Source organism: Gopherus flavomarginatus, chromosome 2 (assembly GCF_025201925.1).
Source record: "Gopherus flavomarginatus isolate rGopFla2 chromosome 2, rGopFla2.mat.asm, whole genome shotgun sequence".
Taxonomy (NCBI): Eukaryota; Metazoa; Chordata; order Testudines; family Testudinidae; genus Gopherus; species Gopherus flavomarginatus.
The window spans coordinates 50,009,437-50,025,620 of record NC_066618.1 but is presented as its reverse complement, the minus strand read 5'-3'; the positions used below and the strand labels follow the sequence as shown (position 1 = coordinate 50,025,620).

Genomic DNA, 16,184 nt, shown 5'->3' with positions numbered 1-16,184 from the left:
TTCAAGAAATTGAATCACGGTGGTCTCCTAGGGTACCCAGGACGGGAAAGAGCTGGGAGAAAGAAAGGAGGGGGAAGGAAAATGGTTTATTCTCTTTTGTTTTGAGACTCAAGGAATCTGGGTCTTGGGGGTCCCCAGGGAAGGGTTTGGGGAGACCAGAGTCTATCAGATGCTCTACCTAAGTCCTGACTGGTGGCAACCTATCAGATCTAAGCTGGTAATTAAGCTTAGAGGGATTCATGCTAGTACCCATATTTTGGACGCTAAGGTTCAGACAGCTCCCAGCGCAGCAGGGCTGGGGCTTGGGGCAAACAGCCCCATTGCAAACAGAGCGGAAATGCCGAGTGAGTAGCGGCGGGAGGGCCCAGCCAGGAGAGAGGTTCTGTGACTGTCCCTGCCGTGGCGGACAGCAGCAGCCAAGGAGAGGCGCGATGGCTTTGCAAATGCAGCGCCAGAGCAGGCCGGCCTGCTGCCCACGTTACCTCCACCCACTCAGCCTCGGAGCCTGGCTCGGGGGGCTTCACCTGCAGCTGGGAGACCAAACACTGCTGCAGAAGAGCCCGTGCGCGGGGCGACGCACTGGAGGCGGCCATGCCCAGCAGCGCCGGCGGGCGGGCAGACTGGGGAGCCCGGGCTAGGCCACGCAAAGGCAGGCAGCGCCCCCCAGCAGCACGCGGAGTCAGAGCTGATTCGGGAATTGCTAGCACTGCCGCTTTCTGCTTCCTGTGCCCAGCGCCGCTCTGCCCCACTGCAGGGACCAGCCCCTGCCCCCCCACCCCTTGCCTGCAGGAGCCCAGTGCCGACCCGGCAGGCAAAGCTTCAGAGAGGAGCGTGGGGCCCGCCTGCTGGTGCCATGGTAACCCCTAACTAAAACGCTGCTTTTGGAAAATGTGCTGAGGGGAAGCGGTTGCTTCTCCTGCATCCCACTAGCTACGCTACTGGCCCTATCAGTATTTAATTGAAGTGGCACTGCTTCAACAAGAGGGATTGAGAGAGACCTACATCAAAACGTTTCATAGTTCAGCAGCTAGGGCCCTCACCTCAGAACTTTAGCGTTAGTAGTGAAGACATACCCTAACTCACGTTTTGTGTATTTCAGTGATTTTCAAGGCACATATAAGCTAGGTGTTGCAATGCTGAACACTACAATGCTAAGTCCCTTTGTGGATCTGGTCCTATATGACTTCATTCCATATTTGGGAGTAGAATGTCACAGACCCTCCCAAACACTGAACCAACCCTGATCAGTGCGCTCAGGATGATAATGTCACACTGTCTGGACTGGATCATGAATGTGGGGTCCAGCCACAGGGCAAACAGTCAGGAAATAGGACACATGCACCACATTGGTTGTATGTTCTGTAATTAGATTTCACCAACCAAGTAACAAGTGTGAACTCCACAAGTGCTACAACAGCCTTACCATGGAGTCACAGACAGTGCCCTTGGGCTATCTTGCCGACCAGGCAAGCTTGCTTCAGTGATGGATGTTTCCTTCGAACAAACATCACAACGACAATCAGATTGCTCCCATTCCCAGGGGACCAGTCATTTACCATAAGTCAGTTGTACCCCACATCTCTCACCAAAGGAAACTCTTGTATCCAGTCCTGTAATAAACTAACTAAAGATGTATTAACTAGGAAAAGGAAATAAGAGTGTTATTTTACAAGGTTAAAGCAGGTAACATATACGCACAAATGAGTTAGTCTTAGATGACAAAAGGTAATAGAAACTTCTGTAATAAGCAAACTCCACATGTCCTTTAGGGCTAACTCAGGCAACATAGCTGGGGGGTCTTCTGCTTGTGCTTAGTGATTCTTTCCCCTTTAGAGTCCAAGCAGCAAAAAGAACCCTGTTTCTCCTTGTCAGGGATTTTTATCCCCTTCTCCCCAGAGTCCAAGCCATTGGATGAGTTCATGCACAGGTCTCCTCTTCCTGGGAGGGAGGGGAAGAGAGAGAGAGAGGGTGAGGACTGCAATTAACAAAGTCTTTGTTCTTTGATGTCTCACAATGGCTCATTTGGTTTCAAAGGTGGCCTGTAGGAAGCCAGCCTTTGCATTAGAGATGGCTTTTCTCCTGTTTGAGTTACACAGTTACAGATGTTTACAGTGCAAACACTCAATATAACTTTATACCCTGGGCTACAGATGTTACAAGTGAGATCAGTAGATGGACATCCGACAAGCATTTCATCAGGTCTAAACATATTCTTAACAACTTAAGATCTAGGTCAGGGACTCTAAAACAGTGGGTTGCGAACCCATTTTAATGGGGTTGCCAGGGCTGGCGTTAGACTTGCTGGGGCCTAGGGCTGAAAGTGAAGCCCAAACCCCACCACCTGGGGCCAAAGCCAAAGGGCTTCAGCCCTTGGTGGCAGGACTCAGGTTACAGGGCTCCCACTGGGGCTGAAGCCTTTGGACTTTGGCTTCCCTGCCCTGGGTGGTGGGGCTTGGGCTTTGCCTTTGCTGCCTCCTCGCCCCCCCGAGCTGGTGGGGCTGGGGTAGGCTCAGACTTTGATTCTCCACTCCTGGAGTCATGTAGTAATTTTTGTTGTCAGAAGGAGGTTGCGGTGCAATGAAGTTTGAGAACCCCTGATCTAGGTGTGATGATGTGGTTCTGGCAGGACCCAACTGAGTGCCAATTCAGGACAAATCGCTTAAAATAGGGCAGTTACAACCCAAGGCTGGAGTTTTTCCACATCTAAGGCAAACCAAACCAGCCAGACACAGAGGACTTTGGTCTCACCCCACTGACTAACCACAAGTCACACAAGCAATTCCCTTAGACATTCCAGTTTCCCAGTATCACGACCCATGCCACTTGTCCTGGGGATGAATGGTTACGAAAACCAACACCCCCATAAAGGAAAAAGGTTTTCTCAATCCCAAAGAATCAAGCCCCAGACCCAGGTCAATATATAAATCAGAGCTTACCCACAAATCACGCTGTTGCCAATCCTAAAATCTAAAGGTTTATTCATAAAAGGAAAAAGATATAGATGAGAGCTAGAATTGGTTAAATGGAATCAATTACATACAGTAATGGCAAAGTTCTTGGTTCAGGCTTGTAGCAGTGACAGAATAACTGCAGGTTCAAATCAGGTCTCTGGAGTACATCCACAGCTGGGATGGGTCATTCAGTCCTTTGTTCAGTTTGTAGCAAAGTCCCTCCAGAAGTAAGAAGAAGGATTGAAGACAAGATGGAGATGAGGCATCAGCCTTTTATAGGCTTTTCCAGGTGTAAGAACCTCTTTGTTCTTACTGTGGAAAATTACAGCAAAATGGATTTTGGAGTCCCATGGGCAAGTTCCTGCATACTTTGCTGAGTTACAGGGCTTATCTGCCTTCTCTCAGTGGGTCAGTTGTACAGCTGATGGTCCTTAATGGGCCATCAAGCAGGCTAGGCAGAGCTAACACCAACTTGTCTGGGATGTCTCCCAGAAGCACAGCATAAGTTTGACGTACAGACAGTATAGAGCCAATATTCATAACTTCAACTACAAAGTGATACGTGCATACAGACAGCATAATCATAACCAGCAACCCGTAACCTGGTCTTAGACACCTTATATGACCCCCTTTAAGATTTGGTGCCACTACAGGACCGTGGTTGCAACCATGTTCTATATGGTCCCAGATTATATCAATAACGTCACACTAGGTTAACAATGCTAACACACAGGTGAGCCAGACTGGTTTCTACCTATGCATTTGTCAGTGTTCAGTGAGGCCTAGGAGCCTCGGCTTGAGCTGGTATCTGGTTTACCACTGCCTCAGATACCTGTTTAAGTTTGTTCAAAGGTGCATATGGCACCTCTCTCTCTTCTCTATTGTAATCCAGTTTTCACTATATGAACATGCCTCCAGATATTCTATTTAGAATCCTACATTATCAGACAGAAAACTTACCGTAATTTCTTGTTGTGGTTTAGAAATCTCTTTCATCGTCTCCTCTAGTCCATAAAATCATAGACTTTAAGGTCACAAGGGCCCATTACGATCATCTAGTCTGACCTCCTGCACAATGCAGGCCACAGAATCTCACCCACCCACTCCTGTATCAAACCTGTGTCTGAGCCATTGAAATCCTCAAATCATGGTTTAAAGACTTCAGGATGCAGAAAATCTTCCAGCAATACAAGAACAATCATCCACAATGTTTCTTTAAAGAGAACTCGTAATCCTTGCCAAATTTAAATATAATCCCATAAAACTTTTCAGAACACTAATTCTCAAACCTTTGTATTTGTTCTCTCTCTCTTCTCATTTCAGAGTGAATGATATTGTGGCTCTGGGACCTGATCATTTCTATGCAACTAATGACCACTATTTCTTTAACTCCATCTTGGTGTTCTTGGAGTTGTTCTTGGGCTTGCCCTGGTCAAATGTTGTCTACTACAGTCCAACAGAAGTTAAAGAGGTAGCCTCTGGGTTTTACTCAGCCAATGGAATTAACATTTCACCAGACAAAAAGTAAGTCTCTTTTGGTCTCCTTATACATTTGATGGACCAAATGATGAAAAAAAACTCAGACAATATTCCTGACTTTTACATGCAAATATTTGCATGTGCAGATTGTGTGGTTAGACATCTAAATTGACTTGTGGATGTATATTTGGGTAGTTGATTGGGTGCTCGTTGTAAATTATGGTTGTAATAAGTAATCTGAAGTGATTATATAACAGACGATAAAGTGTATGTTCCTTTGTTTTTTTAATTCAACTATTGAGGGTAATTTAGCCAATAATATCAAAAATTACTTTTTACTCAAACTGATACTTACAATTTTTAAATGCTAGCATTGCTTGCAAGAATTAATGGATAAAATTCTTTCTAAACTTGTAATAAGGGCAACTGTTCATTTAACTTGTACAGACTACCATGTACTGGGAGCCTGTTTCAGAGTGTTAACCATTTATACAATTTGCGACTGGTATTTTTACAAAATATGTATTTGACACTATTGATCAGAGGCCTGGTTGTTACATTAAAACACCTTGGAACACGATTAGTACTTCAGCCATTTATCTTGAGTTCAGTGTGTGATGGAGAGCTTGGAATTTTTATAAATATTTCAAAATATCAGCTCGCAGCCCTGTCAGGGAAAGCCGCTGGTGGGCCAGGATGGTTTGTTTACCTGCTGTGTCTGCAGGTTCAGACGATCGCGGCTCCCAGTGGCCGCGGTTCGCCGTTCCAGGCCAATGGGGGCTGCGGGAAGTGGTAACCAGTACATCCCTGGGCCCACACCGCTTCCCGCAACACCCATTGGCCTGGAATGGCAAACCGCCGCCAGCAGGAGCCGCAATTGGCCGAACCTGCGGATGCTGCAGGTAAACAAACCATCCCGGCCTGCCAGGGGATTTCACTGATGGGCCACGTGCCAGAGATTGGCAATCCCTGGTTTAAAGCATCTGAAAATCAAGGCTTGCACATAAAGAATCAATTTACTTTTATCTCTGTGTAGATACCTTATTAATAGACACTTTCTATTGAAGGTATGTTTATATTGCTGACCTGATGGCTCATCGTGTCCATGTTATGGAAAAACATGCTAACTGGAATCTAACTCAGTTGAAGGTAAGCGATTTGCTACTTAGAACAAGAGCCTAATCTGTGTTTGAAATTTAGTGTGTGCCCTTTAGGGAGCCTAGATCTCTTTCAGTCATAGCCTGATTATGAGTAGAGAATGTGTTCATATACATGCAAACCAAAGTGCTGGAGGGCTGTGGTTGGCTCTTGTGGTACTGAGGGGAGAGGTGTTCCTGTGGAATCTCATGTGAGCAATTATTATTGTTCACTTCATCCTAATACCAGCAACCTTAAAATGAACCTTGAGTTTGGCACCAATCAAGTTCTCCTTTGGGGCGCTATCGACCTGTTGATGCAGTTAGTGTTCATTAATGCAGCCTGCAAGCAGAAAGCAGCTTTCAGAGCAGCAAGTAGTATCTGACTGGGAAACAGAGGGCAATTTACAGAACATAAATATTCCAGTTCTTCTGCCTTGGAATTTGGCAATCTTCCTTTTTATGTCAATGAGAGTTACTTCTCTCCTGCCTAGAGATAATTGGGCCCATAGCATACAAGGCTGGTGTTATGAGATGGTGGCAACACATATGGTATGCTAGGGTAATAATGGCTTGTGGTTGCTGTGGGCCTGTAGAACAGGCTGCAGCACATTTCACGCATCTATATTAGCTGAGGGGCTCCTGTTGTCAGTATTTCTGTAATCACCCCAGATTGGTTACTGTTCCCTATTTAATAATAGGATCCAGGGGTTAACACACAGTTTGGGTAAAATTCCAGATGATGAAATAATTCACTCTGCAGGCATTTAACAATGACAATTCCAGATAGGAATTCAGATATTCTGATTTGGGGACCAATTCACCTAGCTATTTCTAATGCCAGCTTTTTAATGTCTCTTCAGCCACTCATGTCTCTTTCCCTCCCTCACACCTACACAAAGGATCATAGAAACATAGGGCTGGAAGGGACCTCAACAGATCATCTAGTCCACCCTGCTGAGGCAAGATTAACCCTTTAACTCTTCCATGTTTTCAATTCCTTTCCTTTCCAGGGATTTCTTACTGAGACCCCAGATTCTGGAATTGGTTCTGCTGCATCCTGGTCCCCAGCCAAAATCCAGAGAAACCTCAGGGCTGCTCTGAAATCATAGAATGTTAAGGTTGGAAAGGACCTTAGGAGGTCATCTAGTCCAACCCCCTCCTGCTTGAAGTAGGACAGTCCCCAGATTTTTACTCCAGTTCCCCAGATGGCCTTCTCAAGGATTGAACTCACAACCCTGGGTTTAGCAGGCCAATACTCAAACCACTGAGCTATCCCTCCCTCCTGTATCAAGACTGTCAACACTCCTCCAGGGCCATTCCAGCAGCTGGGGATCAGCAAATGTATAGATGTTCTATTCACACTCCTTATACCAGGTGCTGAGTTGATGACTTAGTACCCGCTGCTATAGGCTTTTCCCCTAGGCTGGGGAAATTCTCAAGGGGCTGATTACACCAGCTTTAAGGCTGCTTTATGCCACTGGAGCAGCACAAGTTACATGGAAATGGGAACATCTGCAGTTACACTGGATAAGATTATTTATGAATAAAATGGTTTTGGAAAGGATATAAACCCCTCTGGGCAGGTTTTTCCATGATTTCCCAATTTCGACTTCTTACACTTGAGTTTCACACTAAAGCATCAGGTGCCTGGCCACTGTTGGTGACAAGATGTTGGACAAGATGAACCATGGGTATGATCCAGTGTGGCAGCTGATAGCATCCCAGCAGATAACTTTCCCAAGGACAGCTTTCCTTTCCACGTGATCTGAGTCTTCTCCTTGCTGACCCCAAGAGTCAGTCTCCCCTTTTCTTTTTTAATGCAGGTTGTCAGTCCTAGCTGGGAGGGACACTGCGAACTTTCATGCCTGTAATGCAGCATGCACACCTATATAAAAATGTAAGGTTTGAAGGTGACTGGGGCTAATAATATGATCCTTCCTGCAGCTCTAGAAGCTGGAATGAGTTGCTGAAGCAAGTATGTAAGTATTTATAATGTGCCCATCACCCTCATATCTGGGCAGTACAACAGACGGTGCATGTTGACAAAAGGTGTAGTTAGGAGAAACTCTTGTGGGGGTTTCAGTCCAACTTTTTGAGAAATATGCTGATGATAAATGAATAAAGAGAGGCTATAAATGAAGTTAGTGACTTTGACGTGTGTGTCACTGTGTTGGGTTCTCCCATGTTTGATAGGTGCTGGAATTGGACACACTAGTCGATAACTTATTTGTTGATCCTTACACTGGGGATGTTTGGGGAGGATGTCATCCCAATGGCATGAAGCTATTCTTCTATGATCCTGAGAATCTTCCTGGTTCTGAGGTTAGTTTGACAGATTCTATTGGAAGATTAGACCTTGTCTATACTGTAAAACTGTATTGCTTTAACTAGAAAAATGTAACTAAAGTGGTGCAACTGCACCCTCTCTCCCCTGAGTGTGGATGCAGTTATGTAAGTATGGAAGTGTTTATACTGGTACAGATTATTCCATTATGGGAAGGAGAATAAACTATTCTGGTGTAAGGTACTTTTATACCGGTATGACTGTGCCCCCACTAGAATAATTATGTGCATTAAAACAAACAAATTTACTCCCCCCCCTCCATATTCCTAACCAAAATAGGTATACTAGTACAAAATCTGTGTGTAGATGAGACACTGGTGAGTCTTCTAAAACAAAATAGAAGAACAATGCGGAGCTTTAAAGGAATACTTCAGTCTGGTTTCTATGGAATAGTGCTTGTATCTTTATTGATGATATAAGGTAGTAATGCTATAAGTCAGAAAAATCAGCTGTTGATGCTAATGTATGTAGCATACAATGGCGCTGAACGGTGGATGTAGGTAATGTAATATCTGTATTAATGCTAATTGTTCAGAGCTGAAGGGGAGAAAAATTTCAGTTCTGTCATATGGAATCTTTAGCCATAATCCACAATAACCAGTGCTTTGAGGTTATGTGAATGCAAGTATTTTTTGTTAACATTCCTGAGCAAAACTAAATGCATCGGAATTAGGAAATAAGTTAAGCAGAAAGGCCCCTTTGGAAATCTCAGCTGGAGTTAAGCAACTGGCTTCCACTGACTTTCAGTGGGAGTCATGGGTGTAACTCATTTAGGTCCCTTAGAAAATCCCAGCCGAAGTACCCAATTTACCACTGTGTTACTCTGATCCGAGGCTTGAGTAACTGCACTGATATCTGAGGCACAATGCTGACATTAACTGGAGCAGCACAGAGAATAATTGGGCTCAGATAGTTCTTGTGTGGAGTGGGCACTACTTCAGAGATCACCTGAGAGAGCGTGTGGAGATGGTTTTCCCTCTGGAGTATAGACTCGCCAAAGCTGCGCTCCTCACCTCTGCCTTCCCAGGAACAGACAAGCAACATGCCATGCCTTGACTGGCTAAAAAACTATGAACTTCATATTGAGACCTCTTTAAATCTGTGTCATCTTGGTGTCTATCAGATAGTGGTAAAACTGACTGGATGCATGGCAGCTTACAGGACAGAGCAGAAAGTCTGATCTGCCCCAGGCCCCTGCACTGTCATGGCTACACTCCCACTTTCCCAACAAGTTATGTTCCACATGCTGCACAGTTGCAACCTCTCAGCCACCCTGACTGAAACAATCCCTCCAGCTGCTTGGACCTTGATCCTGAACCTGAGCTGACTTCACCCTGGATTCAGTGAACCATGAGGCAGGAGATGCTTCTTCAGGCAGGGTGATGGAAGGGCAGGACGTATGTACAGCGAAGAAGACTGGGAAGGTGTGGGCTGTGGTCAGGAATAGTGCAAAGCAGATGGGTCTGGAAAAAGCCACAGCCTGCTTTGCTTTTTGACCTGCAAGATGGCAACTGCCAAGAGAGAGCAGCTCATAGCCATGCAAAAGGTGATACATGGATGGGTAAGGTGGGATTTCCAAAAGGACTAAACTGAGGTAGGGAGCTCAAGTTCCATGGACTGACTAGTGCTCCTAAGTCACTTCAGTGCTTTTGGAAAATCCCACCCCTTAGCTAGCATTTCATATTAAAAGGAATTACCCGTGAACAACCTTTTCAGACTCCATTTCCCTCCTAACTAGTGGCTAGACTCCAAATTTACTGGAAGAGCATGAACTCCAAGCACTTGACTATTGTGAGCCTTGCCAGATAACATCTTTTAAAATGCCTCAGTGACCACCAGAAAAAATCTCCATCTGATAGTTCAATCAATTCCAGGCTGCTTTCTCTGCAGCTGCAGTCTAATTAAATGTTGATGAATTACATGTTTGGTGCTAGCTCAGTTTAATTGTATTTGTAAAAGAAATATTGCCTGAGAATAGAATAAGGACAAATTTAGCCTTGTTCTTTCTCATTTACTCTTTATATTTTATAATGGCCCTTAGTGAGCTACTTTCTGCAATCCTTGCTTTTCTGTGATTTAACTGAGAGTATTCAGTTAAAATACCAATGGGAGTACTTGCACAGTACGATGCTACTCAGCGTGAATAAGAGTGGCTTTTTTGTATGCACTCTTGCTGCCATCATCAAGAAACTCTATGCTCAGGGATCTGTTGACACTGAAATTGTTAACATTTCATAGCAGTGGAACTTTTCTCCTTCAAGTATTCTGCTACCTTAGACAATCATTGGAACATTGTGTCCGTTCTGGTGTCCACACTTCAAAAAGGACGTTGACAAATTGGAAGGGGTTCAGAAAAGCGCACCAAGAATGATCCAAGGTCTGAAGAGAAACCAAAGAAGTCCCATCTGTTTAGCTTAACAAAGAGAAGGTTAAGAGGTGACTTGATCACGGTCTAAAAGTACCTACAGAGGGAGAAGACCTCTGATTTAGGTTTTTTTTAAATCTAGCAGATGAAGGTATTGAGCAATCTAATGGCTGAAAGCTGAAGCTAGACAAATACAGACTAGAAATAATGTGCAAATTTTTAATAGCGAGGGTAAGTAGCTGTTGGAACAACTTACCTTGGGATGTGGTGGATTCTCTGTCACTTTAAATTAAGACGGTAGCTTTCTGAATAGTATGCTCCGGTTGTAGCCTTAATGCGGGAAACATTTGGTGAAATTCTATGACCTGTATTATGGGAGGGTATAGATCTTAAGGCCAGAAGGGACCATTATGATGATCTAACCTATGAATTTAACTATTTAGCTTAAATTAATTTACTTTTTAAAAGGTCTTGTCTCTGCTGAACTCTTATCAGCTTCTTTAAAAGTAGTACAACTTCTGTATTGACTGCACGTAACGCTTCCCTCTTCAGGTAATCCGGATCCAGAACATTCTTTCTGCAAAACCTACAGTGACCCAGGTGTATGCTGAGAATGGCTCAGTGCTTCAGGGATGTTCAGTTGCTGCAGTGTATTCTGGGAAACTGCTCATAGGCACAGTGTTCCACAGAGCTCTTTACTGTGAATTATAGCTCACTCTGGGTAGACTTTGTTGAGGGGAGGGTTCAGTTTCTTCTAAATTGCTAATAATTCCAAGCTACATTGCAATAAGAGTTATGAAAATGTATTCCTAGCCTTCCTCGCCTCAAGGAGCTAACATCAGTTCTATTCAGTGGTGAACAGAAATGGATTTAAAGGTAAAAATGTGGGTGAGTGTGTGGGGATTAATGTGGAAGATCCCAGGCCAATAATAAGGTGTGGATGTAAATTACAAATTCAACATTAAAAGAAAATGGCTGAAAATTAGTTGGTTCTTGGGTTACCAACTGTGATCAGACTGCTGGGGAGTTGATGATCTGCCTACTGTGTAAAATAATGGAGGCATTGTTGAATAAACACGTCATTTCGTGGTTTGGATCAGTGACCCAAGTACTTCGGGAGGAGGGGCTCCTTTTCCCCCCTCCATCAGTTTTCCCTAGGCTGTAAGAAATTATTTGAAACACATGGGTTGCCTTCTCATGAACCTGTTCTCGGACATACTCTTGCCTGCATACGAGAGTATTAGGTGCATGATTTAAATAATCCTTCAAAGAATGAGTTCAAAAATCTCTTCTTTCTGAAGAGGTCTGAAATTCCTTAACCAAACAGTGTCTTGGAGCCTGCAGTCTCTCCATACAGCCAGAGGAGCAGTGGTGAAAGCTGCACCACAGCGAAGGCCTTTAGCATAGAGTGCAGTTTGTGCACTATGTGTTTAATTTCCATGCTGTGTGAAAGTGCCTCGCTCACGGCAAAGGTTTCTACCGCCGTTTGCTAGAATGGCACAGTCCACACTGTGTAATCATTGTATTGGTGAGGCTCATATGATCTTTGTCTGCTAGCCAGTATGCTACTCCACCCCCTCGAGACGAAAGAATTCTGCCACTGTTTCTCTGGCAAGAAGACAGGCGGTATGGTCTTGGAGAGTGAACTCAGGACTTGGAATCAGGGACAGCTGCATTCTAATCATACTTCTGCCATGGCTGAGCTGTGTTGCTGGGGAGAGGTTACTTAATCACTCTCACACCCTTTCTTCAGCTGTAGATTGGGGGGAGAGATGCCAAGGGCACAGAACAGTTATGAGGAATGATAGAAAATGTGAAAGCAGCATCATTTCAGTGCCAGCTCCCTGATCTGCAATGGGAGGATGCTGTACTGGATCGGGTAGAACACTGCCACGGGAGCAAGTTTCGATGCAACCTGTCCTGAAGCTGTGGCTGTCGTACTCTTCCTGTGGCTTAAACTCTGTTGACTGCACTGGGAAGCAACTACCAGGAGCTCTGACGGGTTATTTTTAATGATCCTTTATATAAAAAATCCATGTGCAATAGAAGGGAAAAATTCTAGTCAGCTAGGTTATAATTCTACCCATGGCAGATGAGGCTGGGCAAAGGAGCTAGTAATATTCTAAACCACGAGAGCAAAAGGTCAGCCTTAGAGGTAGAATTCTAGCCCATGGTTAAAAAAGGCCCCGTGCATTATCAACCTAGGAACAGAGATAACTGCTATTGGTTCCCTTCCCTATTGCTACCCCTGCCTCCATGTTCCCGTTAGACTCTGCTCGCTCCAAATCCTCTCTTTGCTGTCTGAGCCACCTTTCCAAACACGCTGGGCTCTAGCGTCAGTGCTGCTAGTGGGGAGAGCGCATTGTACTAAGTGAGCAACTCAGGTGTGGCTGCTACCAGTGAGTTACAAGGTGATAAAATGGTCAATTTCCTGTACCATGGTGGCTAGGCTGTTGTGACTTTGCGATCTAAGACTCTGCAATACTAGATTACTTTCTAATCACAGCAACTTGGCAGCAGCAACTGTGGTTGGATAGAGAATGTGTTGTTTTTACAGAAACAGAGAAGGGCCTGGTGAGGTCTGGCTCAAGGGGAAAATAAAACAACTGTATAGCTCTCACTGGCTGCTCTAGGGGTCATGCCAGCATGTGCAGAATCAGTCCTGCACCCCCTCTCCACTGATGAGCCCCACTCTAGTGGGGGTGGGGGGAGACATGGCCAAGGCATTCCTGTGACCTGGCTACTTGCTCGCTGCTGTAACAGCCCCAGGGCTCATAGGGACCAGAGCACAGGTTAGGGCTGCCCCACCTGAACTGGAAGCTAACTAGAAGCCACATGTGATTGCCTGCCAATGTGGGGGCTAACTCATGGCGGTGAAGAGCCTGGGTCTGGAACAGAGGGGAGGTGCCTTGCATCTGGTGCAAACTGAGGAACTCTGCATCAGTACCAGCATGAACCTAACCCCTGAATGCCAGAGAACGCACTGTATGCTCATTTGCCTTTATTTTAGGGGGAGCAAACTGGCTGCCCCAGCAGCTTCTCTCCCTGCAGCATTTGTTTAATATGAACAAGTAGGGAAAGCACAGCTTCCTCCTCCCCCACTTTTTCCAAAGCACAAACTGGGCCTATTTGGGGGAAGTACTAATAGAAAGTCATATGTCTTCAAATATACTTTGTTCTGGAATATGTTCTAGTCTTGTGGTTAATTACTGTGTAAACAAAATTTGATAAGGAGAAACATCACCTGACATGATATTGTAAAGATCAAAATGTTATGTTTCTGATGAGCAATATAAATACTGATTTTTTTTTTAATTTGAAATTGTGGCATCATAATACTCAGTGGATCATTATAAACAACGTTTAGCTTTACTACTCCCTGTGCTTTTCCAGATTCATTAATTGATGTAGTGTCAAAAATTTATTTGATTGTAAACCTGGTAAACCATGAATGTTCTCATCTTTATGAAAAGATATTACATCACAGAATTCTTATACAAAATGTGACCCATCTTACCTCTTATCCTTTAGATTAAACCTTCTTCAAATGTAAAATTATTTGGAATCGTTTTGTCCATTATCCCAATTTTTGGTTCTGGGAAAAATAAAGCCTGTATTGATCCTGGTTTTTGTTTTAATTGTCGCTGTCTCTCTTCTTCACGATTTTATATTGAGCCCATAGCTGTGGTATAAATGTTCTGCTGTCACTCATGAACTAAAATGAACAATGGAATGGGGAAAAATTAAATGACTAGCTACAGGCATTTTTTTTTATATATATATATATATATATATATATATATATATATATATATATATAATATGTAGTAGTACCTCACATCACATCAAAAATCAGGCAAACGCATTATCTTATGCTTACAAAACTCTTTGTGTTGTTAGCACTGGGGCCCTATGCTGCACTGGCCATTTCATCCGGTCTGTCTTTTGTACAGGCACAAGACACGTGTCTGTCTGAACCCTGTAGGGTCCCAGTCACTAACAGTTTGCCCTGCTGTGAGGAGCACAGGGTTACCTGTAGCTCTTAAGTTTTCTACATTAATCACTAGCTGTTGGACACAGCACTATCTTCAATATAGGCCCTGTTAGTGCTGTCTCAAAAAATTTAGTATAGAATGACCTTTAAACCTTGCTTAATTATGCAGCAAAAAAACTGACGTTAAACACAACTCTACATATAAAGTGATTTCTAGCAGAAATCTCTAGTCACAGGACCAAATGACTCAGACACATTTCAAGCCTGACCTACCGATGGTTCAAGTCTGTTTTTTCTGCATGGCGTTTTTCCAGTTTCACTACTTGGCTGTGGCCTGGGCACACAGTCCTCTGACTTGCCTTCTACCCATATGCATTTGCTGTAAAGAACAACTAGAGCACATGAAACAACTTATGTAAAGCTACGGCTGCAAGTTCACATACAGCTGCTAAAATACATGGAAAAGGAAGCAGACCAGCCTGTGCTTGTAGACAGTAAAACTCTTCTACATGACAATTCCTCCCTTGGGAGATGGAGGTCAGAAATTCCAAGTGATGGCTTTCTTTGATCCTCTTTTAAAGCCCTCCTACAGTCCAAGTGGTAGATTGCGGAACATACACTTTTCAACATAGCATAAGGTACTACTCACCAAACAGGACCGGCAGGAAATACTGATGAAAACTACTCTGTGAGGCATCTATCTTCTACACAGTAGATAGGAGGCAGGTCATTGCTGGACTATGGAGTAAACTGCGGCCTGGTCTACACTACACATTTAAACTGAATTTAGCAACGTTAAACTGATTTAACCCTGCACCCGTCCACACAATGAGGCCCTTTATATCAATGTAAAGGGCTCTTTAAACCGGTTTCTGTACTCCTCCCCGACGAGAGGAGTAGCACTGAAATTGGTATTGCCATGTTGGATTAGGGTTAGTGTGGCCGCAAATCAACAGTATTGGCCTCCGGGCGGTATCCCACAGTGCACCATTGTGACCACTCTAGAAAGCAATCTGAACTTGGATGCACTGGCCAGGTAGACAGGAAAAGCCCGGCAAACTTTTGAATTTCATTTCCTGTTTGCCCAGCGTGGAGCGTTGATCAGCAGGGTGGCGATGCAGTCCCAAATCCAAAAAGAGCTCCAGCATGGGCCATATGGGAGATACTGGATCTGATCACTGTAAGGGGAGACAAATCTGTTCTATCTGAACTCCGTTACAGAAGACGAAATTACAAAGTATTTGAAAATGGTGGAAAACCATCCTCATCATCATCCCATGAGTGCTCCTGGCTGGCCTTGGTGAGGTCGGCCGGGGGCGCCTGGGTAAAAATGGGAATGACTCCCTGTCATTCCTGGCAAACGGTACAAAATGCTGCATAACCGTCCTCATCAAAGCCGCTGGAGCCTGAGCTCCATCAGCTCCCGCCCCCCTTTCACATCTAAAGAAAAGATTCTGTACTCCGTGGACTATCATAGCAGCGGGAGGCTGCGCTCCTCTCCCCTGCCATCCTTTAGTGTCCTGCCTGGACTATCACAGCAGCTGGAGGCTGCCTCCCCCTCATTTTATCTCGCTAAAAAGGCAGTGTTTCTTATTCCTGCATTCTTTATTACTTCATCAAACAAATGAGGGGACACTGCCAAGGTAGCCCAGGAGGGGTATGAGAGGAGGGAAGCAACGGGTGGGGTTGTTGCAGGGGCACCCCCTAGAATGGCATGCAGCTCATTTCTGCGGGATCTCTGGGACTCTGACCCGGAGCGGCTGTACTCTCTGGCTCTCTAGTAGACTTGCCTCATATTCTAGGCAGGACTGACTCTATTTTTAGACAAAACATAAAGAAGGAAATTACTCGGGGAGGCATTCCCATTTTTGTCTATGTGCCCCCGGCCGACCTCAGCGAGGCCAGCCAGGAG

General features: G+C 44.6%; 2 protein-coding genes across 4 annotated transcripts in view; one reads left to right on the top strand and one right to left on the bottom strand.

Moving 5' to 3' along the window:
* Positions 1–13,916, top strand: part of LOC127045558 (serum paraoxonase/arylesterase 2-like) — a 152,700-nt gene extending 138,784 nt beyond the window's left edge. For both annotated transcript variants that reach the window (XM_050941742.1, XM_050941741.1), the window contains 4 exons: positions 4,275–4,475; positions 5,498–5,579; positions 7,763–7,891; positions 10,831–13,916. In XM_050941742.1, the coding sequence (XP_050797699.1) occupies positions 4,275–4,475; positions 5,498–5,579; positions 7,763–7,891; positions 10,831–10,989 (571 nt within the window). In that variant the 3' untranslated portion in view covers positions 10,990–13,916. The remainder of the gene's footprint in view (positions 1–4,274; positions 4,476–5,497; positions 5,580–7,762; positions 7,892–10,830) is intronic.
* The window catches only part of CASD1 (CAS1 domain containing 1), a 509,685-nt gene that overhangs the window by 35,078 nt on the left and 458,423 nt on the right, over positions 1–16,184 (bottom strand). The window lies entirely within an intron of this gene.